Here is a 27,683-nt window from a genome sequence, read left to right as displayed (position 1 = left end):
TCCACCTGGTTTCATACCAACTGCCAGATTTTGTTGACTTCTCTTCATATTGGTTTTTAATAATTCAATTTGAGCAGTTCTATTCAATAAAGATTTATTAAAGACCAAGAAGACAGGGGACCATTCTGGGTGCTAAGGACACAGAGAGAAAACAAACAAAAACAGGCCCTGTCTTCCAAGAGTTTACATTCTGTAGGGCAAATGGCAGACAGAGTACATGTAAAGGAATGAATAAAACAGACAATTTGAAGAAGGAAAGATCACTAATAACTAGGAGAATGAAAAATTTTTTCCACTGGAGCTGGTACCTAAGGATTGTCAGAGGGAAAGGCAAGTTGGTAAAAGAACCTAGGCATAGGGGCACAGCCTGTGCAAAGGAACATAATTAGGAGGTTGGCTGGAACAGAGGTGTGATGAAGGGAATCGTGAGAATTAAGCTTTGGAATCAGGGCAGCTTCAAGTAAATGGGCACAGGTCTATATAAAGTATTCCTGGAGCAATCTTAAAACTGGCTTATTTTCACTGCAGGGTCACCCTCCTCTCTTCGTCTTGCTTCTTTTCTTGAATGTCTTCCCGTGAATGAATGGAAACAAAAAAAAAACAAATTTGAGTGCATACAGTGGAAGGAAGGAAAGGGGATAAGCATTCATGAAGCACCCACTGTGTGTCAGGCACTGTGCTAAGTGTTTTTTACAAATATTACCTCATTTGATTGAAACAGAGGAAACTTGTTTGAGTTGGGGGGGAGGACAGGAGAATCTCGTTGGCTATTTGATGGTTATCAATGTCTTTTTGTACTAATACTCTATGTCTTTAGGCGCTGCCTGGTGGCAATCCCACTTCCCCCTACCCTTCACTCCCTTTCCAGCTCTCGAAAGGTACTGAAAACAGTATTGCCATTGCTTCTGGAAAGACCTTGTAAATAGACTCCCCTGTGGTTCCATTCACTCTCCCTGTGACTCTCTGGACCAAAGCATTCTTCCAGGCCAATGATTCAGTCATATATATTTTCTTCTCCCAGTAAAATGTAAGCTCCTCTGGGGGAAGGACTGTTTGTTCATATATCTGTTTCCAAAGTGCTTTGCATAAAGCTTTACTAAGCAACATTAGGTGCATAATAAATCCATGCATTCATTCATCCAGTCCAGTTTTCTCTTTTCGCAGATGAGGCAAATGGAACTGACACATGTTAAGAGACATTGCCAAGATTCCACACAGTAGGGGCAGCTAGGTGGAGTCTGCAGGGCCTGGGTTCAAATTTAGCCTCAGACACTTGACACATTTACTAGCCTCAGACACTTGCCCACACTAGGGCAATTCACTTAACCTCAATTACCCTGCCTTCCGCCCTGCAAAAAAAAAAAGTTTCCACACAGTACTCACCCATATTGTATTTCTTGGATGGTGTCAGGCATTGGCTGGTTCTGGGTTTCAGGGAGGAAGAAGAACACCAGAAGGCTGGCAGTGATTGTTGTAATGGCAAAGATGATCTGAGGCAGGGCTGGAATGTTTTGTCTGAGTGTATTCACTAATGGGGCCATCACTGCCCCGATCCGATCTACTGTTAAAATGAATCCATTGGCTGTGTTCCTGTCAGGGCAAAGGAAATCTCATTGTCCTAGACTCAACACTTCAAGAGGTTTCTCCCCTTTGGGGGTCTTCAAACATGCTGGACAGCCATTTTGGGAGGGCACTGTAAGGACATTTCCTTCATTCATCAGTTGGATTAGATGGCCATTGAGGTTCTATCTGACTCTCCTATTCTGTGGTTCTATACAGGTCCTATACGCAACACCTATTAATTAACCTTTTCCCCTCTCTTAGCAGAGTGTGCCTCTTCATAATCAATGCTACACTTTCCAGATATCCACAAACCATGTTTCTAATTGTTCATTCCAGGATTTTCCTGGAATTCAAGTTAAGCTCATTGACCTGGAGTTTGTAGGCTCTGTTCCCTTCTCATTCTCAAAACTCAAACATTTCTCCTTCTGTAATCTCATGGCACCTTTCCTGTTCTCTGTAATCCTCAATAATCGCTGATTAAGCTCGGCCATCACTATCTTGACTGGTTCTTTTGGGACCCCAGGATGCAGGTCATCTGGGCCAAGTCACTTGGATTCATCAAGGGCATCCAAGGTGTGCTCATGATGTCCCTTACTTTTCTTGGGGACAGCCAGTGGCATGCTTGCCAGTATTTAGAAAAAGCTCTCCAGAAAAGAAGCATTCCCTTTGGGGAGTCTTTGGCCTACATGCTGACAACTGGATCAATGACTATTCGAAGGCAACCATGGTGAGCCATCTGGATGCAGTCTCAGAGTAACTGCCCATGCTCCAACACTCACATGTGTGGGGTGCATCAGGCTGAGGGTACTGTGCATGCGCGTAAGGGCAGGGTTCTTATTGGCCATTCCCTGTTTATTATCTCTTCTTTCACACCATGATGACAATAATGACCAGACTTTAAGGTTCCCATGATCCTTTGCATATGTTATCTCATTGGATGTTCCTAAGAACACTGGGTGGTACATGCTCTTATTATTCCCATTTTACAGATGACGAGCCTGAGGGAAAGACGGGTTAAGTGATTTACCCACGGTCACACAGCTGGTCAGCATCTGAGGCTAGATTTGACCTCGGATTTTCCAGATCCTAGGTCCAGTGCTTTTTTGTTGCACTACCATGGTACTGGAATGACATGCCTAAACCTTTGTGAAATGGTAAAGCTGCTGAATGAATGCTAGCTGCCATTATCCCAGGATCCTGGCTTGTCTTCACACACATATTTCAGGTCCATGTTCAAACCAGGGTCTAGGTAAGATAGAGACTGAATTTCCTGATGCCCACAGGCTTGTTGGCATTGCCCATCCATCCTGCTAATTCACTGTGTGTCGATGTAGCTGCTGTTGTTTTAGCTTGGCTAATTCTTGAGGGTGGCTCTAATCCTACTTCTAGAGAAACAGCCCCATGTGCCTCACCTCAGATCCTCCTCTGAGACCTCCCTGTGACATGGAGGAGATTTGGTTTATCAAAGGCAACAGAAGACAGAAGCCATGGTGGCCCCTGCTGAGCTAGAAAGAATTCCTGTGAGGGTCCAGGGGTGACCTCTGCCTTTATTGTCTAAGAACCAGCTTAGGTTTCTTTCAAGGAAAATGAAAGTTTTTGTCCAGAGCCAAAGGTAGGTCTGAAAGAATGATCTGTGTTTGAGAGGAGCTGATATTGGGGTGTGTTGGGCAGTGTCAGGATCGCTGTACTTTGAAGGTAAGAGCCTGGTTATGTCAGAGAGAGTCCCAGATACAGACCTGGGGGTCTAGTCTATTGAGTCTCTCCTCACCCCCCCTTTCCCCAGAAATGGCAATGGCTGCTTCTTTATCCCCTAATTCTCTGTCTTACCTGACTTCTGTGGGCAAGAGCTCATTAACATAGACACCATTACTGGATATGCAGACTACAATACAGCTGAACCCCAGTATCGCCAAAACCATGCGCAAAATTCCTGTGAAGCAGAAGACCAAAAGCCTTCACTAAATCAAAGTCGAACACATCTTGGAGCTGTTCATTCATATATTCACCATATCAATTCAAATATTCATCCATGTAATTATCTCTCAATTTATTCCTCTAATCATTCACTTGATCTACATACCCATCCACCCTTTCATCCTAATAGTATTTCTTATTAGAGGCAGTTAAGAGGTGTAGGGATAAAGTGCTGGGCTTAGAGTCAGGAAGATCTGAGTTCAAATCCTGCCTTATCACTTACTAGCTGGGTGACTCTGGGCAAGTCATTTAACCTTGCCTAACCTAGTTTCCTCATCTGTACAATGGGGATCTTGGCATCTGCCTACCTGGGTGGTTGTGAGGAACAAATGACATGAGAAATGTAATTCGCAAACCTTAAAGTGCTCTCCAAATGGGAATTGTTATTTGTTTCATCTAGCAAAGATAAATAGGTATTGTGCCCTTCATGTGTGTGAAGCTCTGTGCTAAGTGCTGGGGGTGTAAGGTAAAGAAGAATTCAGTAATCCCTTCCTTTAATGAAGTCTGTAAAGCTGAATTCAAAATATATGGCAGCCATTTATTCATCATTTATTCAATTCACTTGTTCATCCTATCCATAAATCGTTTTCTCTCTCTACTTTTTACCCATAGAGCCATTCATCTGTCTATCTACCTATCTCTCTAGCTATCTATCCATATAGCTATCCACTCATCCATCTATTGATCTATCTATCTACCTATAAATCAATCAATATATCTCTCTATCATTCCTCTCTCTAATACTCATCTCTCTCTCTCTCTCTCCATTCATTAATCTAGCTATCAACTCATCCTTTGATTCTATCTATATCGATCTCTCTGTCTGTCTGTCTATCCATCTATCTATCATTCCTATTTTCACGCTCATCTGTCCTGGCCTGGGCTTGAGTCCTGGTTCTGCCATTTATTCACTCTGCAGCTCTGGACATATTGGTTCTCCTTTCTGAACTTATTTCCTCTTCTTTAAAATAAGAAAGTTGGGAAGTCACCATGATATTGAATGCCATTGGAATGCAGAGTACCTGGGTTCGAATTCCACCTCTGAGGTGCACTACTTGTGTGACCTTGAGCAAGTTGCTTCAGTTCCCTGGGCCTCACTTTCCTCATCTGTAAAGAATGGGATTTCTGAGGTTCCTTCTTCTCTAGATCTAAGAGCCTCACACATTTAGTCTTCATTGTCACTGAGGATAGGGACCAGATCTATCATTTCATTCTTATACAGATGTATAGGGAGCACCCAGGTAGAGAAATTCACTCTACTAACTCAGATTGGTCTTTTTTTGCAATCTATAGTCTATAAGTTACCTACCATACTGAAGAGTTAAGTGACTCGCCCAGAGTCACACAAACCATAGGCATGAGATAAGACTTGAATTCAGGCAGTCAATGAGCATTCATTAAGCACTTAGTACATGTCAGGCACTGTGCTAAATTCTGGGGATACACAGAAGGGCAAAAACAAGGTCCTTGCCTATAAGGAGCTCACATTCTAATGAGGTTGGCAACATGCAGACAATCAGACATACAAGAGATATACAGTGTAAATGGGAGACACTTCTGGGTTTTGAGAGCAGATCTCCATCTACTTTGCCTCTAGGATCCTAACACCCAAGGAACCCATGATGACCATTCATCCATGCTCTAAGGTCTTTGTGCTGTAAGTTTGAGGGTTTAATGAAGGCAACCAGAGGTACAGCCATTCCCCCTTTTGTCCCTTGGCAGGATCCAGAGCCCAAGTCTCAGATTCATTTTAGTGTCCCTTTGCCCCAAAGTGAGAGGTAAAGGGGGAGGTCTGACCAGCCCAGGGAGGAAGCATTCAACTCAGCCTTAAAGATGGGAAAGCGACTTCTCTTCAATAATGACAATTAAGAACGACACTACAGATGGTCCTTACACAAATCCTACCATGTTCTAGCTACTGGGCTAAGCACATTACAAATATTATCTGACAAAACCCCTTGAGGTAGATGCTATTACTACCCCCATTTTACAGATGAGGAAATGGCAGCAGGAAGAAGTTAAGTGACTTGCCCAGGGTCACCTAGCTGGGAAGTATCTGAGTCTGGATTTGAGATCAAGTCATCCTGATTCCAGAACCAGTCTCTATCAGCCCACCTGGCTGCCTCTGATCCTATGCTACTCCTACTCCCCCTTCCCCCTTTCCTCAAATCCCACTCTCTTACCTTGAGGCAGAAATACCCTAGGAAGTATGAACAGTCCAGCAAGAAGGAGGCAGGCCACTGCTATTGTTCGACGGCCAAGGCGGTTCATGAGAAACAAGGCTCCAACCCTGCTTAGGAAGGCAGAAACTCCCAAAAGAACCTGGAGCATTTGAATATTGCTCCCCAAGTTCTGAAGATCCAGAGAGAGCCCATAAAAAAACATCCCTGTTGTGAAACTGTAGCAGAGAGTGGGGAAAGCAGAGAGAATCCATTACACTTGGAGCCCAGAACTAACCATTAAATGCACTTCAGTTCAATGAATAAACACCTGTTAGGTGCCAGGATCTGTACATACCCCTCAAAGACACAAATCCCTCAAGGAGTTCATATTCTGCTGGGGGTGGTGATGCTCCATGAATATCATTAAGCTAATGCCAGATAAATTTAGGAAGGTAATAGGGTCACCAAGTGGGGTGACCAGAAAAGGCTTCAGTAGGAGCTTGTGCCTGAGGCTGAGCCTTGAGGCAGCTAAGAACACCAGAAGACCAAGGTGAGGAAGAGGTGTGTTCTAGGCATGAAGAACCTCACGTACAAACACAGAGATTGGGCGATAGACTCCCTAGTTCAGGAAGCATCAAGAAAGTCATTTGGGTTATAACACAGAGAGTGTGAAGGGCTGTGATTTTTTTTCGTTGATAATATTCCATTCTTTCCCAATTACATTGAAAAACAATTTTTTAAATTAATTGTTTTTTTAAAGTTTTCCCTCCCTACATTTCCTCCCTCTTGCTGAGATGGTAAGCAACCTGATAAAGTTTATACATGTGCAATTATGTAAAAATGTCCATGATCATATTGTCGAAGATAAGAAAGGAAAGAAAAGAAAGAAAGAAAGAAAGAAAGAAAGAAAGAAAGAAAGAAAGAAAGAGAAAAAATGGAGGGAAGGAAGGAAGGAAGGGTGGGAGGGAGGAAGACAGAAAGAAAGAAAGAAAGAAAGCAAGAGAGAGAGAGAGAGAGAGAGAAAGAAAGAAAGAAAAAAGGAAGGAAGGAAGGAAGGAAGATAATATGCTTTGATCTGCATTCAGTCTCCATCAATTCTTTCTCTGGAGGCATACAGCATTTTTCATCATGAGGTCTTGGTGATTGTCTTGGACCAGTTCTTCATCATACAGTATTGCTCTTACTGTCTACAATGTTCTCCTGATTCTGTTCACTTCACTTTGTATCATTTCAATTAAGTTTTTTCCAGATTGTTTGAAAGCATCCTCCTCATCATTTCTTATACCACAGTAATATTCACCACAATCATGTACCACAACTTTTTCAGTCATTCTGCAATTGATGGGAATCTCCACGGTCTCCCATTCTTAACCACCATAAAAAAGAGCTGCTATAAATATTTCTTACAAATAGACCCTTCCCCCCTTTTAATCTTTTTGGAATACAGATCTAGTAGTGGTATTGCTGGATCAAGGGGTATGCACACTTTTATAGCCCTTTGGGCCTAATTCCAAATTGCTCTCCAGAATAGTTGGATCAGTTCAAAATTCCACCAACCATGTATTAGTATCCCACTTTTCCAATATCCTCTCCAAAATTTATCATTTTCCTTTTACATCTCACTAGCCAATCTGATGTCTCTGAGTTGGTGCCTTGGTGTTGTTTTAATTTCTATTTCTCTAATCAATAGTGATTTATAGCAATTTTTCATATGACTCTAGGTAGCTTTGCTTTCTTTGTCTCAAAAATTCCTAGGCATATTCTTTGACTATTTATCAACTGTAGAATGACTGGTATTAGAAATTTGACTCAATTCTCTATATGCCTGAGAAATGACAGCTTTATCAGAGATAATTGCTGCAAATCCCCTCATCCTACTTTTCTGCTTTCCTTCTAATTTTGGTTACACTGATTTTGTTTGTGCAAAACCATTTCAATTTTATATAATCAAAATTATTCATTGTTCATTTTGTGATGCTCTCTGTATCTTGTTTAGTCCAAAGTTCTTCTTTTTTCCATATGTCTGACAGTAAAACTATTCCATGTTCAAGTAATTAGCTTATGGAATCACAGTTTGTGTGTAAATCATGTATGCAGTTTGAACTTGTCTTGGTATACAATGTGAGATTTTGGTCTATACTTCTTTTCTGCAATACTGTTTTTCAGTTTTCTCAACAGTTTTTTCAAATAGTGAGTTTTTCTCTCAGAAGATTTGACCTTCGTGTTTGTCAAACCCTAAGTTACTTTCGTCATTTCCTATAATGTATTGGTATCTTATCTGTTCTACTGATCGACCACTGTATTTCTTAGTCTGCACCACATTGTTTTGATAATTACCACTCTAAAATCTAGTTTGAGGTCTGCTTAGCCCAGGCCACCTTCCTTTATATTTTTTTTCATTCATTCCCTATATATACTTGATCTTTTATTCTTTCAGATGAATTTTGGTATTATTTTTTCTAACACTATAAAATAAGTTTTTGGTAATTTCATTGGTAAGGTGCTGATTAAGTAAGTTGGGTAAAATGGTTGTTTTCATTATATTGGCTTGGTCTAACCATGAATAATTAATATTTTTCAAATTGTTTGGATCTGACTTTATTTGTGTGAGAAGTGTTTGGTAATTGAGTTCATATATTCCTTGGATTTGTCCTGGAAGGTGGTCTCAGAAGTATTTTATATCGTCTCGAGTTATTTTAAATGGAATATCCCTTTCTGTCTCTTGCTGTTGAACTTTGTTGCTAATATATAGAAATGCAGATGATTTATGTGGGTTAATATTATATCCAGAAATTTGCTAAAGGTGCTCATTATTTTGACTGTCTGTTTAGTTGATTCTGTAGGATTTTCTAAGCATACCATCATATCTTCTGCAAATCATCATCATAGCTAAGATTCATGTAGTGCTTTAAGGGTACCTAGAAGGGAGAGAAGAGATCAGGTGGATAGAGAGGAGTGTATGAGGCATCAGGTTTTAAGCCAGAGTTAACTATAAGGAGACGTGACCTCTCTGGTCTCCGAAAGAAAAGAGCCAACAGTGGAGTAGGTGAGGTGTAGGAGGAAAAGATTGAAATGGGAAGGAGGGAAGAAAGGAGGTCTTACTTTGGAGGTGAGAGGAGGTTCTCTTCATGAATGCTATTATGAGGATGTGGGGATGTTTGGATAGGGAGATGAGGACCTTATAGTGGATGAAGTCTGGGGGTTTGGTGCTTGAAAAGGTTACACATCTGGGAGGGGGATAGAATTGGAACCCCTGGGGTCCTCGGACACCTGGAGGCATAGGAGAGCATGAATACAGGGAAGAAAATTCCAGGTAAATGTAGAAAAAATGGTCAAGAAGAGAGGGTATAGACCAGTAGTGGGGGACCACTCCTACTATTGGGGCACTCCCTGACACCTGCAATAATTGGCATTGTTCTGGGAGGGAGGCACAATGGAAAGAGAGAATCTATGGGGTAAGTCCTACAAGGCAGTGGTGGAAAACACCTAGAGTCAAGAGCCATTAGGATGGATTCCTTAGAAGCTTCAATTGCAAGATGAGGACAGACAAAAGAGAGACACTGTATTATTTGAGGAGTTATGAATAAGAGAATGAGAGCCTAGAGTAAAAAGAAAGAGAAGATGGATAATAAAGAGAATAAAAGAAATTCTTTTTGGAAAAGGTTGCAAAATGAAATTTTTAAAATAATTTTAAAAACTACCTGAACAGGAGGGGAGGAAGGGGAACTCTACTTGACCGAAAGGACAAAAATAGGAGGGAGAAATGTAGAATGAGATAAAAGAGACAAAAAGGAACTAATAAACAAAACTCTGACAGGAAAACGGTAACAGATGGGAAGAGAGCCAGTGAAAACAGGGGCACCTTAACAAAAGATCGAAGGAAAGTAACTGAAGGAACATATTATTGTGCTTATAGCTGAGGTTGGGGATCTTAACTTGAAAAATATTCCCAATTTTAGAGACAGAGGAAAATATAAAGCTAACTCCTGACTACAAATGTGAATAGATTGAGCAATCCAATAAAATGAAGAATGACAGATTAGATGATAAAACAAAGTCTTAAATTTGTTGCTTGCAAGAAACACACAAAAATGCCCCAAGATATACACAAATTAAAACTGAGGGGATGGAAAATTTACTAGCCATTAAGTGAATACAAAAAGGAGAAATTACCATTATTCTATAAGACAAAGCAAGAATATTCAAAAATTATAAAAGGATCAACAAGGAAAATATGCTGAAAGGAACCAGAGATAAAAATATCGGTAATAAACTGATGACAAATGCCTTAGCTTCCAAATTCATGAAGTAAGTATTTGAGATTTAAGAAGACATAGACAGTAACATAATAGTGACAGGAGACTTTAATATAATGCTCTCAGTTTTGGATAAGTCTTAAAAAAGGAGAACTATATTGAACTCAACAAGTTTTTGGAGCAACTAAATTTAAAAGACATGACATCTTCTAAACAGAAAAGAAAAACAATATTTCTCTGTACTACATGGAACTTTAAAAGAGTTGACCATGTAGTAAGTGGTCATAGAGATATTGCAAACAAATGTAAACAAGAAGAAATAGTTAAGACATCCTATACAGACTATAATGCAGTAAAAATAAAGATTGATTCAGGAACCATAAACAAAGGATACAAACCTAAATGGAAACTCGACAATGAAATCTTAAATGAGTCAAAAGCACTAATAATAGAAACAATTAATAATCATATAACTATTGTTTACTAAAAATAATATAATCACATATTTATTAATAATTAATATCTCTGTAAAATAAAATGATAATGATGAGCTAATATACCAAAATTTCTGAGATGTAGCTAAAGCAGTCATCAAAGGGAAAATCATTTACTTTTATCAACAAAATAGAAAGAAAAAGGATCAACAAACTGAACATGCATTTTAGAAAAGTAGAAAATCAGTAAAGGAACCCGAAATAAGCACAAAATAAGGAAGAGTAAAAATTAAAGTGGAAATAGATAAATTGGAAACAAATAGGATACTTGTTTTGATCTACGTGGCTCAAGTGACTGGGAGGTCCCTTTTGACATTGAGACTGCATGATTCTGGAACTCAGCCATCTACTTAATCTACTATTTTAGGAGGGATAGAGGAAGAAGAGGCATAGAGCAGTACTTAAGATGACCTGTGCAACCACTACTGATGTCTTGAGAAAAAATGCAGGGTTTTTTTTTTTTTACTGGATCTGCGATTTCATTGATGAATGAAGCTAGTGCATAAAGAAACAAATATGCAATGCAAATCATTACATTCTCTGTGAGAATCTGTGAGATTTATCTGGAGCCTTGACAAGTTTAAAGCAATTGCCCAGAGTTACAGGATGTACCTCAGATCTGGGAGAGCTATGCCATAGTCTAAAGCCAGTCCTCTACCCACTGCCCACTACTTAGAGGGAAAATACCCTCTTCTTTTACTGAACCAGCTTCTATTCATCATCAAGACCAAGGTTTGTGATTTTTAAAAAGTTGCCAAACCACTGTTTAGCACCTCCTTTGGGTTCAGAGAAATTCTCTTTTCTGCCAAGTAACCACCTGCTAATACTTTCACATAGTCAACATGTTAGGAATCCAGTGAGGCTCATAACATTCTGCCCCATTGGGTTTTTCATTCTTTTTCACGTCTCTTCTTGCCCAACATGATAAAGGAGAGGACATTATACTATTCATCTTCCTCATCTTTTCTGATGAAGTTTTATATAAGGTCATTTCACCCAAGTATGTTGTTTGCACATAGAGCCTTTGGATATTAATATCTTAGGTACAATTTATGTGGAATTTGCTATCTCCACAAAAGATGCTCTATAAAACTGTTGGCATTCAGATGTGTTTGTCTTGCCAGTTGAAGACGCTATCATTTATCTAATTGTGCATTGATACAGATTCCCACCCAGCCATGCCTTCCCATTCTGGGGGACTCTAGTCTGGGCCCTCCCATAACTTTGCCACAGAGGGCCACCCCCCTTGCCCTAAACAAATTTCCGTTCCACATTATTTTCCTATCACAAATACCCTAATGACATCCTTAATTCCTGTTGTTTGTGATTTCTTCTTGGCTCTATTGTGCAACTCATTCACACCCACCATGTGCCTTCCCATGGTCTACTGGTGATATTCATTGCCAGTTCTTGGAAGACTGTTGTTCCACATCTCACTGCCATACACAATGCTGGTAGTATATCAGCATGAGAAAGAAGGGTGTCTGTTTTGGAGAGAGCCTTATAGTCACTAAAGGAGCTTTGCAATCTTTTGAAGACAACCCAGTTTATGTACTACCTCCTACTGGTTCCTTGGTTCAACACATCAGTCATGTTCACTATCTCTTCTAAAGGATTAGATCACACGTGGAAAAGAATCAAAAAGCTTCACCAAAGGGAAACACTTAAATATCAAAAATAACAGCATGGGGTGGGGGAGGGGGAAGCCTGGGGCCCATGGAGAACAAGGGAGAGATTTTTGTAGGTTGAAGAGATGAAAGATATTTTCCAGCCTTCACATAGGACAAGCTCTACAGGATGAACCTGAGTTTTGTTTTTAGGTGGCATGAAAGGCATCTTCAGGATGATGCATGGTTGCACCTGGCATGGGGGAAGAGTAAGGGATAAACAGCCCAAGGGGTGCACTGATACTTCGGAAACATGAAGAGACATAGAGGAAGACTGACACCTGGGTGGCAGAGTGGGTAGAGTGCCACACCTGGAGTCAGGAAGCCCTGAGATCAAATCGAACATCAAATACTTACTGGTTGTGTGACTCTGGGCAAGTCAGTTATCCTCAGTCTGCCCCAGTTTCCTCCTCTGTAAAATGGCATAATAATAAATGTGAAAGTATTTGTCAGGTGCCTTGCAAACCTTAAGACACCATATAACTGGGAGCTACCATCATCACTTTTATCACTCCACTTCATTGGATAGATCATTCAAGGAACAAAAAATACACAAAATGAGAAAGAAGGTGACAATGGATTTCAACATCCATCAGTGGAGGGAGAAAGCATGTCCCTGACATCTTGAATTCCTGGAGGCATAGTGATAACTTGAGGATTCCTTGAGATAGATTTCAAATATCACTTAAGAAAGTTCTGGGGCCTGTTCTTGGCCTGGGTTTTCTTCTCTGAGATGTGACTCAGATGAGTGCCCAGAGGAGGGGAGCTGGAATGGAGAAGGACATCATGCTCCTGCCACATGAAGATCCCTTGAAGAAGCTGGGGATGATTCATTAGGAAAAGAGAAGACTTGGAGAGGGGGACATGAACCCTGCCTTCAAGGACCTGCAGGGCTGACATAATGAAGAGGCCAAGCATTTTCTCTGCATGGCCCCAGAAGCAGAAAAAGGAGGCAAGGTAGAAGACACAGAGAGGTAGGTTTAGGTTCTATGTGAAGAACAGCCTCATAATAGTTTTTAGGCGGATGCTGGGTAACTGTTAGTGAGGCGAAGGTGAGGAATACTGGTGAGTAAATTTCTTAAATTCAAGTAGAATTAGATGGCCTCTGAAGGTTTTCCAGTGCTTTATTGTTGAGTCATTTCAGTCATGTCTGACTCTTCCAGATTCCCTGGGGGTTTTCTTAGTGGAGATATTGGAGTGCTTTGCCATTTCCTTTCCCACCTCATTTTACAGATGAGAAAACTGAGGTAAACATGGTTAAGTGGCTTGCTCAGGGTCACACAGCTAGTAAGTGTGTAAGGCCAGATTTGAACTCAGTGAGGTGAGTCTTTCTGCTCCAAGGACTGGCACTCTATCCACTCTGCCACCTAGCTCTACGATTCTACATTTCTGTGAATCACTGATAGAAGATTACTCAGTCTCTCTGCTTCTACCTACTACTTATTGTGTGTGTCTGAGAGATTCTTTTGGGTGGATTGTAAGCTTTAATATTCCTCACACATTATAGGGAACCTACCATGCAAAGGACATACAGAGGACTCTTGTACGCAGGATCGGAAAGCGGACTAAATTCAATATGGTATAATGGGTCTGTGTTGCAGCCAGCTCCCTCTCCATGGTGGATCTCAAAGCCTTTAGGAAGAAGAACCAAGGATACAGTCAATCTGGAGGACAGTGTATGGAAGAACAGAAGGAAGGAGTAGGAAGGATTGGGTTGGTACGATATTTTAGGCAGGTACTGGGACTAAATGAGAGCTAATTAGCTATGATCCCAAAGCCTTGTTAAGCTTTTCCTTAGCCCAGTGACAAGCTGCATCATGCCCGGTGGAGCCATGCCTGTGACCATGGCACCAGAGAACCCTCAGATAAAGCAAGATGAGCAGACAACAGACTGTGCCCATGTCTGTCACTACAGCATGATGGGCATCCATGCTGGGCCCATATCTCTTCTGGTGGTGCTCCTCCATGGGCCTACTGACATCCAGCTTAGATGTAAACATAGAACTCTGTGGAACATCACTGCATTTTGAGAAAACTTTAATGAAAATATACCAGAGGTACTCTCTGAATCAGATGGCTAAATGTTTTTCAGAACTTACTAAACTCTAACATATATGCATCATATAATCTAACAATCAACAGAGGGGAAAAATTAGCTTTAGCACTGGCTTTGGAGTCCAAAACCCCAGTTTCAAATCTTGCCATCGATACTCCTGGTAAAGCTTAAGCAAGTCCCTTATTCTCCCTGGGCCTGAATTTTCTCATTTGTAAAATGTAGGCATTGAAATAAAAAGCCTCTGTGGTCCCTTCCAGCTTCAGCTCCATGATTGTTTAGTCCCCGAATATGTCCTGATCGCAATCATTCTGTCTTTCTGTTCGTCTCCATGCATGAGTAGTTGAACAGAGAGAATGCTGACTCTGGAGTCCAAACACCTGGGTTCAGATCCCTCTGTTAATACCAGCATGAACTTGTGGTTCACTTAAAACCTCTCTGGAGCTAAGCTTCCTCATCTGTAAAATGAAGGTCTAGGCTAGGTGGCCTTTAGAGACCCTTACATAGGGATTTATTATTGTATGACTTCACATTTCCTACATATTTCCTCTCTAAATATGGACACTGTATAATATAGTTGTTGAAAGTGTTTGCCAGGTTTGTGGGGAAAATACTGATACTTCCTTATTGTGCTGTTTCATTAAATGCCTTTGCTTCGTTTGTGCTCATTGGCTGAACAATAAAGGTACCTGTACTACTGGGGGCTCATGAGCTGTGATTTTGAGAGGTTGTAACTCCACAGAGAAAACTCCATGCTTCTATAGTACTTTCCCCTCCTACTTGCAGCAGGACAAAGGCTGAAGCTTTACCTTGGACAGAGGGCATTTTTCTTTCAGCTGCTGTTTGAATTTAGTGCCATATAAATTCAAAATGTAGGAACCAGAGGTGGTCCTGTTTTGTACCCCATGTATGAGTTAGGGAAATTCCCCTAGGAGCTCCAGACAGATGAAGAAAGTGAAGCCAGAGAGATTAAGTGGCTTGCCCATGATGACCCAGCCACGACGTGACTGACAATGGATTCAAATTTATTTCTGCTGACTCAATAGTTCCGTGTTCTATCCACAGTGCTTTCAGGGGCTGGTTTCTGGGCCTACCTTATGCTCCCATAATTTACTAGAGCACAAATTAATTATTAAATTTGTTTCCAACAAATTTCATTGAGACTCTCTTTCTACATTTGCCATGTGTGAGTAGGTGATCCTTTGGAGCGTCAGTCATTGTCAAGGCTGCTCTGGGGCCAGAGGGAGGCAGGGAATGAGCAATGATTAAGAAGCGACTATGTGGCAAGCATCGTCCTAAGTGCTTTATAAATAAAATATCATTTACTATTCATTTATATGTCTCTCATCAACCATCTTACATTACCTCCTTTTGGAATGCAGGGCAAGGGATAATCCACTGAAGAAAGATGGACATGAGGAGGAAAAGCAGAAAGAGCAGACAAGAAGCAATATGGATAATGGTGTTGGAGATAGGAGGGTGAAAGGGCAGAAGGCTGCAGGGACCCTTTAAACCAGAGGGAAGAACAGAGACTGCCCCCTTCCCATGTCCTCCCCCAGGGGATCCTCACACCTTCCCATAGCTCAGGTACCACTTCCCCAACTCTAGTTTCTCTCGTGCACACAGCTAAGAAGCCCCCAAATTGATGTTTTCAAGGAATCAAGTTTAATTTATTCTCAAGTGACCCTTTATCACCAATCATTGTATTTGTCTAGTGTGGATTAAAGTGTCCTCCCCAGTCCCTTATCCTTGTCCTCTGAGACTTGGAGGAGCATCATCAGAGATGGGACTTTCCTCTGGTAGGCCACTGGCTACTGGGCTTCATTTGAAAGGCCCCTATTCCCCACACCCAGCCCTGACTCTTGCTTCCCCTCTCACCTCTACAGTCAGGAAATCATCCTTTACTCCACTGATTTTTGCAACTTTCCTCAGCACCTTTAAGGCATCATCATATTTGTTGTGGACAATCAGCCATCTAGCAGACTCGGGCAACCACCTAATTAAGTAGTACAGGACACATATAGTTAATTCTCCATCAAAAGCACACTTCTTGCATATAGCACAGCAGGGTTCTTTTTAAAAATTCTACAACTAATTACTTTACATTCTTTCACCTGCAAAAGAAAGTTCACATGTAAAAGCTTTCATCCCCAGTTATGGCACACACCTATGACAGGACGGTCAGAGTTACTGATCAATTAGAACCTTTATTGATTTTTTACTTTAAATTAGGACAGGTTTTTGATTTTGGCTCAATTACGCCATCCCAATAGATGATCAAATGGACCTACCAGGTAAAACTTCTAAAATTGTCAATAGAATAGACAGCATTTCAATCCCCCTTTCATTCCTTGAAGATGTAAGTGGGAGAATATCTCCTCCTCTATCATATGGGCATAATTCAGCAAGAATTCCATTCTTTTATCAGCCATGCAAAAGCACATAGGGGAAATATGTCATTTGGGGATGTCCTGAATCACTGCCGGAGGGAGTCAGGTATTTCCATCAATTCTAAGTGAAACTATCTCTCACCTTTTCTATTACAAGTGTTTTGTTCCCTTGATTTTCAGGCTTTCTCCTAAACCCTCTCCATTCTCTTACTACTCTACTAAAAGAAAAAAAAATAAATAAGGATGGCAAGTCTTACATCACTATCACAATTTCAAGGTTAAAACAAATACCTCCTGAATTTAACATTTCATCTCCATGGTCTTTATTAGAAAGATTAAGGAAGTGGTTAATAATCCCCCTTTACATTGTAAATACAAATTTCATTCTAGGCCATCCATCAAGAGCATCAAAGTAAAGGACTCTCCTTTGAATCATGAGATCATTAGTGCTGAGGCAGAACCATTTTAAGAATTCTCTAAGAAACTTTTATATCCTGATGAGTTAGAACTCCCCTAGGAGATGAGATAGAGTAAAAACACTTAGAAACAAAAGGATTCAAATTTGTAGATTATTGATCCTAGAAAAAATAATTTCATACAAATTTCATTAGGATGGTTTTTAAATGCTCACCCCAATTTGTGAAGTTATAAACAATAACATAATCGTACAATAAGACTTTCCTAATCTCGCTGCAAGAATAGCTGTGTTTTATTGCATTAATACCTATGAACAGGTCTGCTTCATTATTAACTGTTCTTCATGTGACAGGAAGCCCTCCTGACAAGGAGACAAGATCTGAAAGCTCCAACACTAGGACCAAAGTCACTGCCTTAGGCCTGACATTGAATGATTTTCAGAGTGGAAAACCAAGTCAAAGTTTCAGGCTTGATTCTTTTACAGAGGCAGAGAAATATAGAAGAGCTCATTAAAAGTAAACTGTGTTTAGAACTTCAGTGCTGCTCTTTGCAGGATCTGTCAACCAGCCCAAGTTTTCTTGTTTAAATGATGGCTTTTCATTACTCATTGATTCCACCCATTTCCCCATAGCCTCCTCTCCTGGCATCATAGTTTTCTGATCCTCTTCTTAGCCCTGGCCCTGGATCTTCCCTATCTGTCCTGTCTGCCCTCTTTGGAATCTGTATCCCCATCTGTGCAGATGATTCCATTCTCCCACTAAGTTTCATTAAAGTATTTCATGGAATTTTTCACATCTGCTCTGCAGTAGAGGTCAACAAACCAGTATCCACATGCTTTCTTCACTCTCATGATGAGTTCCTTTTTCTCACCACTCTTGCCAAAGAATTCATAGATCTTTTCCTCAGTTTTGTGAAAGGAGACGGTCCCAAAATACAAGGTGCACCATTTCTTCAATAACTTCTCTTGATCTCATTACTCAGAAGTGCTGGATGAGCTATTGGCCGAGCTGCATGTAGGAGCCGCTGTCCAGCACACTCAGGAGGCTACTTGGCCATGACAGTGGGCAAGAGAAGCCAGGGTGCCTGGAGGTGAGTGGCCTTATATGGGTCCACAGTTAAGCTACTAACTCAAATCTTCTGACTCCAAAAATGCCCCTTTTCTGTAATTATGTCTGTGAAAGATACAGATAAGTACTCAATCTATGATGTCACTAGAATAGGGAGCTTCCAGGAGGTGAAAATCTCTTTACCATTGCAATTTTGTCATGGTGGGTTGTACAGTGCATTGAGAAGTATAGTGACTTGTCCAGGGTCACACTGACAAATTTTATTAGAGGCAGGACCGCTTTTTGGTTAAAGACAGGATCACCTTTCATATGTATTTTATGAATACTTATGCCTTTTGCCTATACATACATACATACATATATATATATATATGTATACACATACTTATACCTTATACCTATACCTTTTATCTCCTGATAGTTTTGGCTCCTTGAGAGCAGGACCTGTTAGTTTTGTATTGGTATTTTCAGCCTACTAGGATTACTAGCACCTAAAATAGAAGCTTATGGCTTTTTTCAGAATGGGTTTGCCACCAGAAAACAGGTGCCGTAATAACCATCACTAAACCTCCACAGAAATGGTCAAGGAGAAGACTCACATAAACATTGTGTCATCATTGGACGCACAGACTCTGGCTGTCCACTATTACTGGCCACCTCATCTACAAATGTGGTAAAATTGGTAAGAGAACCATTGAGCAGTTCGAGAGGGAGGCTGCTGGGATGGGAAAGGGCTCCTTCAAACAAGCCTGGCTTTTAGATGAGCTGAGGGCTGACATATGACTATTATTGATATTTCTCTGTGGAAATCTGAGACCAGTAAGTACTATGGGACCATCACTGATGCTCCAGGGCACAGAAACTTTATCAGGAACATGATTTCAGGCACATCTCAGGCTGACTCTGCTTGCCTGGTTGTTGATGCTGATATTGGTGAATTTGAAGCTGGCATCTCAAAGAATGGACAGACTCCTTAGTATGCCTTCTGGCCTACACACTGGTGTGAAACAACTGATGGTTGGTGTCAACGAAATAGATTCTGCCCGAGCCCCCCTACAACTAGAAGATATATGAGGAAATGATCAAGGAGGTCAGTGCTTACATTACGAAAATTGTCCATAACCCTGACACAGTAGACTTTGTACCCATTTCAGGTTGAAGTGGTGACAACATGCTGTAGCAAAGCTCTAATCTGCCTTGGTTCAATGGATGGAAAGTCACTTGTAAGGATGGCAAGGCTAATGGAACTCTACTGCTTGAAGCTTTGGACTGCCTCCTGTCACCAACTTGACCAACTGACAAGCCTTGGCATCTACCCCTCCAAGATGTCTACAATATTGGTGGTTTTGGTGCTGTACCTATTGGTTGAGTGGACAATGGTGTTCTAAAACTTCGTTTGCCCTAGCTGATATTACAACTGAAGTAAAGGCTGTTGGAATGCACCATAAAGCTTTAATCGAGGCTCTGCCTGGGGATAACGTTGGTTTCTATGTCAACAATTTGTCTGTCCATTAAGTCTCCTGCGCTAATACTGAGAAGGACCCAGTTATGGAAATGGCTCGATTCACTGCACAGGTCATTATCCTGACCCACATGCACCTGTTCTGGATTGTCACACTGGTCACATTGATTCGTGACCTTTCTGGTAAGAAGCTGGAAGATGGCCCTGAAATCCAGTGACATTGGTCCAGGCAAGCCCAGAGAGCTTCTCTGATTATCCTCCTCTGGGTCATTTTGCTCTTCCTGATATAAGGCAGACTGTTGCAGTTGGTGTGATCAAGGCAGTTGACAAGGAGGCTGCTGGAGCTGGCAAGTTCACAAAACCTTTCCAGAAGGCTAAAGGGATATTCTGTACAACACCTCCTGCCCTAGTCTTAATCAGTGATGAAGAAGGGACTCAGAACTGTTTGTCTCAAATGGCAATTTAGGTTTAATAGTAAAAGGCTAGGTAATGATTGCAGGGTAATGTAAGAGCTTCAGGAGGAAACGAATATTTTTGTGGACAATTAATGTCACGGTGGTTTGAGTTATTAGTTTTTAAAATCAGTAATTTTTAAATGGAAAAAACCAAAAATGTAATGCAGAATTTGAGACCATTAAAGCAGTTTAATGTGAAAAGAATACAAACTTTTGATTGGATTGTTTGTTACAAGGGATGGTCCAATTCTGGGTTGGAAAGGAGGAAGTAATTAATGATATTAAAAAGAAAATGCATTAATCAAAATTATTTTTAAAAAGAGGGGACAAGATCTTTATTCCACATTCCCCTGAGAGTCCTAGCTCTCTTCACACTCCTTCATCCCCTCAAGTGTTTGCTCTACCTTACCCTTTGTTCCTGTCTCTATACATTAAAAAGCCAGAATCTTCTCAACCCTCCTGCTTCCTGCCACCAGTGTTGGCCCCATGAATATGTGTTTCTCAATAGTTTCCAGAGTAGAAGTGGAATTGATTTTCAAAATTCTACATAAACACAAACACTCTTTGAAACCAAGACCTAACATATTTAATGTAGTTATTCTGCACATGATGTTATACAGAGTATGGACTGGCATAACGTCTTAAGAATCAAAATTGTGAGTCCCTCAGAAAGCTATGGAGAAATTGATGGTGGGCCCAGACTGAAGAGTTGGTCCAAAAAGTATCACCAGAAAAGTTATGTAACATAAGTGAGGGATAACCTGTCGGATGCCTGCATCATGCATGGGAACCAACATCGTGCCAAGTTGTTGCCAGAGAGGAAGTCCTACTGAGCTGTTTATATGATTCATGGGAGGCCATTTCAAAAGCATCTCCTACATAGACTGTAGAAACTGAAACTCTCTTTAGCTGCAGAGAATGTAATATGTAGTAACAGGGGCAATTGTCATCCTAGGAGATGTTTCTCCCTATGGAGTCTGGGAGATCATATATGAGTTCAGTTTTGATATATGAGCATCTGTGAAATAAACTATGGAGAAGACAGAAATCATATGAGGAGAAACTACTTTGTTTTCGAACCTGGTTCAAATGTTACTTTATAAAGCAGCATTGTAGAGGTAATTGGATGGGGAGTGAATCTAGAGAAAGACTATTGAGTGGGAGGGTTTGAGAACAATTGAAGAGACTGTTTTTCCATTAAAGCTGAAGAAGACAGGAAGATGGTGGAGAGTTTTTTTGGGTGTAATTCTTTAAACCTTTCTCTTAAATAAATCAGTAAGTATTTGTAATATATTAACTATGTGCCAGGGCCTGTGATAATGGTGTTGATACAGAGAAAAAGCAAAAACACTGTGCACCCTCAAGGAGATCCCATTCTAATGGGGAATCAACACATAAAGATAAGAATATATTTACATAATTGCCGATATATAAATATAAATATATTTCTACTCAGCTTTAGTTGTTTCATCAGAAATCCTTGAGAATTTTCTATTCTATTCTAAATTAATTTTTTTTCCTCCAGTAGGGTATGTTTGTTGTTCAGTCATTTCAGTAATTTCCAACTCTTCATGATGTCATTTGGAATTTTCTTGGCAAAAACACTGGAGCAGTTTGCCATTTCCTCCTTCAGCTCATTTTTACACATGAGGAACTGAAGCAAAGAGTGTTATGTGACTTGCCCAGGGTCACACAGCTAATAAGTGTCTGAGGCCAAACTTGAATTCATGAAGAAGAGCCTTCCTGACTCCAAGTTTGTACTCTATGAGCTGCACCAGCTAGCCCCCATCCTCACCCTGCCCCAGCCTGAGCTAGAAGGCACTCTAAATGTCACTTAGTCTGACCCATTCATTTCACAGAGGACAAAACAGCAGTTTGGGGAGGGTAAGTGATTTGTCCAGGGCTACTCATCTAATAAGGAACAAAGTCGGGATTTGAAGATATGACTTCTGATTTGAAATTTAAAGACTTTTCTATCTCACCTTTTGTGTCTTGAGATACTCTTCATGGGACCTTGGGGAAAGTCTTTTCATCACTAATAACTTTCATTTTATTTTCTTTACTTCTTCTATCCTTGAGATAATTTGATGAAGATATCTAGATTCAAGTCTCTCTCATGCAAGCATGGGTTTTAACTCCTGACTGGCACCCAAGTCCCTGATGGGAAACATTCTTATTCTGTTATGACATTTGAAACATCTTGAAATGAGCTTTCAATATAAAGAAGCTTGAGATTCTTCACCCTCCATCTGCAGCTTCTCAGAGAGAGAAAAAGAAACCCGAGGGCACTTACCAAGAGATCAGAAAGAAGGCAAAGGAGGGAGCAGACACTACCAGCTGGAGTTTGCGCCATTCCTGGATGCCATAGGACAGAATCCCAAGAAACTGATGCCCCAGACTCATGCACAGAGTTAATATGATTGTTACCAGGGGCCGGTGCTTGCTGGTTGTCCATTCCATAACTGAAAGCAATCCCCAGCACAGGATTAATTTCAGACACAGGTGAGATCACAAAGAACATGTACAAATGTTGAAGAAGCCCCACAGAGAAGACGTACCAAGGGTAAAACCGAAAAGGAAGATTCCTGATATTGAAAACCCAAGCAGGAAGCGAAGACAACAGTAAACTGGGAATGTCGGGGCAAAACCAGCACCAGTGCTGAAGACAGCCACCATGAGGTAAGCTGGAGGCAGCATCCGTTTTCTCCCAAACCTACATCATGGGAAACCACATGGGTGTGACCCCAGGGCAGAGGCATAATGTCATCCCCCCACCGAGCAGTCTCACTAGGCACTGTTTTCATCGCTGTCCCCCCTCCCTGGAATGCCTTCCCTCTCATCTCCTCCTTCTACCCTCTCTGGCTTCCTTAATTTTCAGCAAAAATTTCACCTTAGCGAGAAGCCTTCCTCAGTCCTTAATGCCAGGGCAGAGCCTGCGTCCTGAGAGGAAGTTTATTGTGTTTTTCCCATGAATGTGCAGAGTTGCTTGCATGTTGACTCCCCCACTGAATGTGAGCTCCCTGAAGGCAGGAACCCTTTTTGTTTTGTTCCCTATCCCCAGCTCTTAGTGCAGTTCCTGGCACTGCTAAGTGTTTAAAAAATGTTCAAATTCTGCTTTAGCTCTAGGCATGTAGCCTTAGGAAAGTCTCTGTACTTCCCTTTGCCTTGCCTTCCTCCTTTTTGAAATGACTGGGTTGGACTAAAGGATCTTTAATTTCATCTTATAACTTTTAGCTCCAAGGACCTTAGCTCCCTGGGTTTCAGAAACATCTGTGTCCAGGTGAAACTGACCTGTCTGACACATAGCCCAATAGGAGATATCCCACCAGAATCCCAGCAAGGAATATTGACTGACAGAAGGACTTCAGTTTCCAGGAATCACACACCAGGTCCCACTGAAAGAGAAGATGAGAGCATCAGATCTTAAAGTGAGGCAAGAGAATTTGGCCTCAGGACTCCTGCTGCCAATGTGGTAAGAGAAAAACTATGATGGGAAAGAGACTCTGGCTCAGGCTTCTTGCCCCACTATGATAGGAAGAGGCCACTGTCTCCATCATGCAATCATCCAATTATATATCATACATCATACAGTCATGCTTGGGACATCAGTTTCAAACTCATTTTGACCCTGACCTTCCTGATGCATCTATAACTGAAAGGAAAGCCCAGCAAAGGATTAATTTCAGACCCACGTGAGATCTCAAATAACATGTGCAAATGTTGAAGAAGCCTCACAGAGGAAATTCGCCAAGGGTCCACCACAGTGTAACATTATAGATCATAGATGACATCCTTATCTTTCCCCTTGTAACGTGTACACCCTGAACCACCCCTCTTGCTTTCCATAAAATTCCATCGTGCCCATAAGGTAACATATTTCATATTCCATCTAAGATTGCTCAAACTCTGGGGCTCTCAGATTTTTTCACCCATACAAATGAGCCTGTGCTTTAAATTATAAAAAATGTTCTTCATTTCTACAGAGAGTAAAACACTAAAAAGAAGCACATTTAAAAGGTACTTAGTTAATATCAACGGATCTATAGCTTTAATTCAGAAATTCTCTTGCTTCCCTCATGTATGGTGATATTAATAACACAGAAGTCTAAAGAACAGAAAACAGATGAACCCATTCTGTACATTTACTTATACGTGATATTCTTAATTAAAGTACTTCCTTGTTTCTAAAATAAACACTTGGTTTTTTTAAAAAAAATCCCCTACTATGTGTAAAATAATTTTTACACCTGTTTTTTCAAAGTTTGAGTCCCAAATTCTCTCCCTGCCTCTGTATCCTTGAACCCCTCATCCCCCATTGAGAAGGCAAGCAATTTGATATAGTTCATACCTGTTTAGCACATAAAACATACTTCTATATTATTCATATTGTGAAAGAAAACATCAGCCCTCAAAATCAAAACAAATGATGCTTAAAATGTGCTTGGATCTCTACTGCAATTTTGTCAGTTCTTTCCCTGGGGATGGATACCATTTTTCATATTAAGTCCTTCAGAGTTGTCTTGGATTATTGAATTGGTGACAATAGAGAAGTCATTCACAGCTGACCATCTTAAAATATTACTGTTTACCATATATAATGTTCTCCTGACTCTACTGATTTCACTTTGTGTCATTTAATGTAAGTCTTTTCAGGTTCTGTCTGAGAGCATCCTGCTCATCATTCCTTACAGCACAATAGTATTCCATCACGCTCATATGCCACAGTGATTTCAGGCATTCCCCAATTGATGGATATCCCTTCAATTTCTAATTCTTTGCCGCCAGAAAGGGGCTGCTATAAATATTTTTGTGCATCTCGGGACTTTTCCTTCATTTTTTATCCTTTTGTAATACAGAACTAGTAGTAGTATTGCTTCATCAAAGAGTAGGCATAGTCTTCTAGACCTTTGGCATAGATGCAAATTGTGCTTCCTAATGGTTGAATTGGTTCACAACTCCATCAGCAGTGTCTCCATTTTTCCACATCCCCCCCAACATTTGTCATTTTCCTTTTCTGTCATATTAGCCAATCTGATAGGTGTGAGGTGGTACCTCAGAACTGTTTTAATTTGTACTTCTCCCATCAATAGGGATTTAGAGCATTTTTTCATATTGCTATAGATAACTTTTATTACTTCACCTGAAAATAGACTGTTCATGTCTTTATCAATTTGGGGATGTCTCTTATTTTTCTAAATTTGACTCACTTCTCTGTATATTTGAGAAATGAGGCCTTTATCAGAGAAACTTGCTTCAATATTTTTTCATGGTTATGTTTGCTAGCTGTATTTCCCCCTCCCCTATTCACCTTCTGTTTATTCGATTGCTTTCATCCTATCCCTCTTCAAAAGTGTCTTACATCTGATTGTATTTGTACCACGACATCAGAGAATGATGACATAACTTGCAGTTGACTTGGATTTTAGTGACAGAAGGCTGTGCAAGGTCACCAGCCTCACTTTCTCCTCCAGAGCCATTTGGGTCCAGTGGTCCGATATTCATAAGGATGACTGAAGATGGTCCAGGATCTAATGGGAGACCCTGACTCTTTGGGGCTCAGGCCTTTCTAGGTTTTCACTTTGAGTGAGGTAATGCCCATTCACTGATTAGGCCTCTTTAAGAAGTGAGTCAAGGGATGGCCCCTTTAATAAAAAAAATCAAACTGAGAGGGAAAGATCCTCAGGCTTGCTGGTGAAAAGGGAAACAGTTACCATGTACTATTTGCATTCACCCTGTGCTAGGAGGGCAGGGACCCATTGTTGTCCAATCTATGAGCTTCAGAGTGAATTGGGTTTAAGGCTTGGTCTTTGAGAAAGAAATCTAGCCAGTAAATCCCAAGTTAATGAATCAGCATTTAGCCAACAAAATGTACTTCTGACTATTGCCTACTTCAATATGGTCTCCCTTTGTCAGTCCCATCCCCTTTATTTCATCACTTTCCCTCCTACTTTCCCATAGGATAAGCTAATTTCCTCATGCCAGAATGTGTGTTATTCCTTCTTTGAGCCACTTGAGTAAGGTGCAAAGGTTCTTTGCCACCTCCTTCTTCCCCTCCACTGTAAAAGCTCTTTCTTGCCTCCTTTGTGTGAGATAAGTTACCCCATTCTATCTTTCCCTTTCCCTTTCTCCAAAGGCATTCCCCTTTCTCACCCCTTAATTTTGTTTATTTAGATATCTGCCCATCCCATTCAACTCATACCTGTGCCCTCTGTCTATATATGTACTCCTTCCAACTGCCCTAAGAATGAGAAGGTTCTTATAAGTTCCAAATATCATCTTCCCATCTTCCCCTAATTGAGCCTCATGATGTTCCTTTTCTGTTTACCTTTTTATGCTGCTTTTGAGTCTTGTATTTGAAAGTAAAATTTTCTATTCAGCCATGGTGTTTTAATTAAGAATGCTTAAAAATCCTCTATTTCATTAAATAACCATTTTTCAAACAGAAGGATTATGCTCAGTTTTGCTGGATGGGTGACTCTTGGTTGCATTCCTGTCTCTTTGCCCTCCAGAATATCATATTCCAGGCCCTATGATCCTTCAATGTAGAAGCTGCTAAATCTTATGTTATCCTGACTGATTCTGGCTGTACTTTAGAATAAAGAAAATCTACAGAATAACACTCTCTGCATTGTTGATTTGTATTTCACAGCAGGTCCTAATCAATAGGTCTTTCACTGATTTTTTTTATCACAAAGGGAGCTGTGGACTTGCCGAGGAGAGAAATCTAATTCTGCCTTTCACCAAAGCAATCAAGTTCCAAATCAGTGGTACCTTTACAAAAGGAGAATGAAATCTTCCTGGGATTGGAAATGGGTAGCAGAAAGAATCTCTTACCTCAGTCACAATGGAAGAAGTGAAGCTGCTTTGGTCATAAACCCAGCCATCCACACATGGCTCAATCTCCGGCTGGCTAAGGTTTTGTCCTATGACATTTGAACCCAAAGGCTGCCCCTGTGGCCAGAAGAATCGGCGACACCTCTCTAGTTTCCCATTAGAATCCAAGGGGATGGAAAGCTTTAGAAGGGAACTAAAATTAAGGTTCCCACTGATATTGAGAGAAGCTGAGGTATTGTCAAGCAACTGAACCCAGCACCGATGCTCAGGGACAAAGGCAGTGAAGTTCTCTATCAGAAAATGGGTACTTATAAATATTAGAGTGATAGCGAAAGAAAGGACCTGAAGGATCTGGAATCTTCTCATATCTCCAGCTTCAGAAAGGAGATCCTCAAAGGCCATCAGGACAGGAATGCTGGCCCCAAGAAGAGGATTTCTTCTGAGAGCTACTGAGTGAAAAAAGCAGTCATTCAACTGCAACAAAACATGATGAATTTTTTTTAGAACAGAGAGCAACCTCCCCCAGAAGCTTTGTCCTTACTTTGATGGAGCAATGTAGGTAGGCAGTTTTCTCAGGTCTGTGTGCAGTTGAGGATGCCAAAGTCCTTCAGACCATTCATGAAGAAAAACTGGCACAAAGTTTACTATCTAGCTGGAAGGATACATCAGCACCAAGCTTGCATGCTTAAATGCACATTCTAGGGGGTCATTTGTGCCCAAAGGAGCTCCAAACTGCACATGGAGTCCAAGGTAATGATAGAGAGACCTACAAAAAGGGCTCCAGATACTTCCAGGAAAGAGAAGTGTTTCCACTGTAAATCAGAGACAGAGCAGCTTCAGTTTTCTTGGTTAAGGAGGATAAAGATAATTTTACAGATGCATTGGTTAC

At 40.8% G+C, this 27,683-nt stretch overlaps 1 protein-coding gene and 1 pseudogene across 1 annotated transcript; one reads left to right on the top strand and one right to left on the bottom strand.

Moving 5' to 3' along the window:
• On the bottom strand, nucleotides 1-27,196 carry LOC118853342 (steroid transmembrane transporter SLC22A24-like). The gene is made up of 10 exons (XM_036763360.1): nucleotides 26,795-27,196; nucleotides 23,252-23,355; nucleotides 22,519-22,673; nucleotides 22,254-22,422; nucleotides 16,048-16,165; nucleotides 13,633-13,748; nucleotides 5,721-5,935; nucleotides 3,391-3,493; nucleotides 1,384-1,590; nucleotides 1-569 (listed from the first exon to the last, which is right to left on the bottom strand). The coding sequence occupies exons 1-10, from the start codon at nucleotides 27,194-27,196 to the stop codon at nucleotides 503-505; spliced, it is 1,656 nt and encodes a 551-aa protein (XP_036619255.1). The 3' UTR covers nucleotides 1-502.
• LOC118853343 lies at nucleotides 18,622-19,412 on the top strand (annotated as a pseudogene).
• Nucleotides 27,197-27,683: the final 487 nt, after the last annotated feature.

The sequence above is a fragment of the Trichosurus vulpecula genome, chromosome 6 (genome assembly GCF_011100635.1).
Source record: "Trichosurus vulpecula isolate mTriVul1 chromosome 6, mTriVul1.pri, whole genome shotgun sequence".
NCBI classification, from domain to species: Eukaryota; Metazoa; Chordata; class Mammalia; order Diprotodontia; family Phalangeridae; genus Trichosurus; species Trichosurus vulpecula.
Note: the sequence above shows the minus strand (reverse complement) of the source record. Positions and strands in the feature narration are given on the sequence as shown.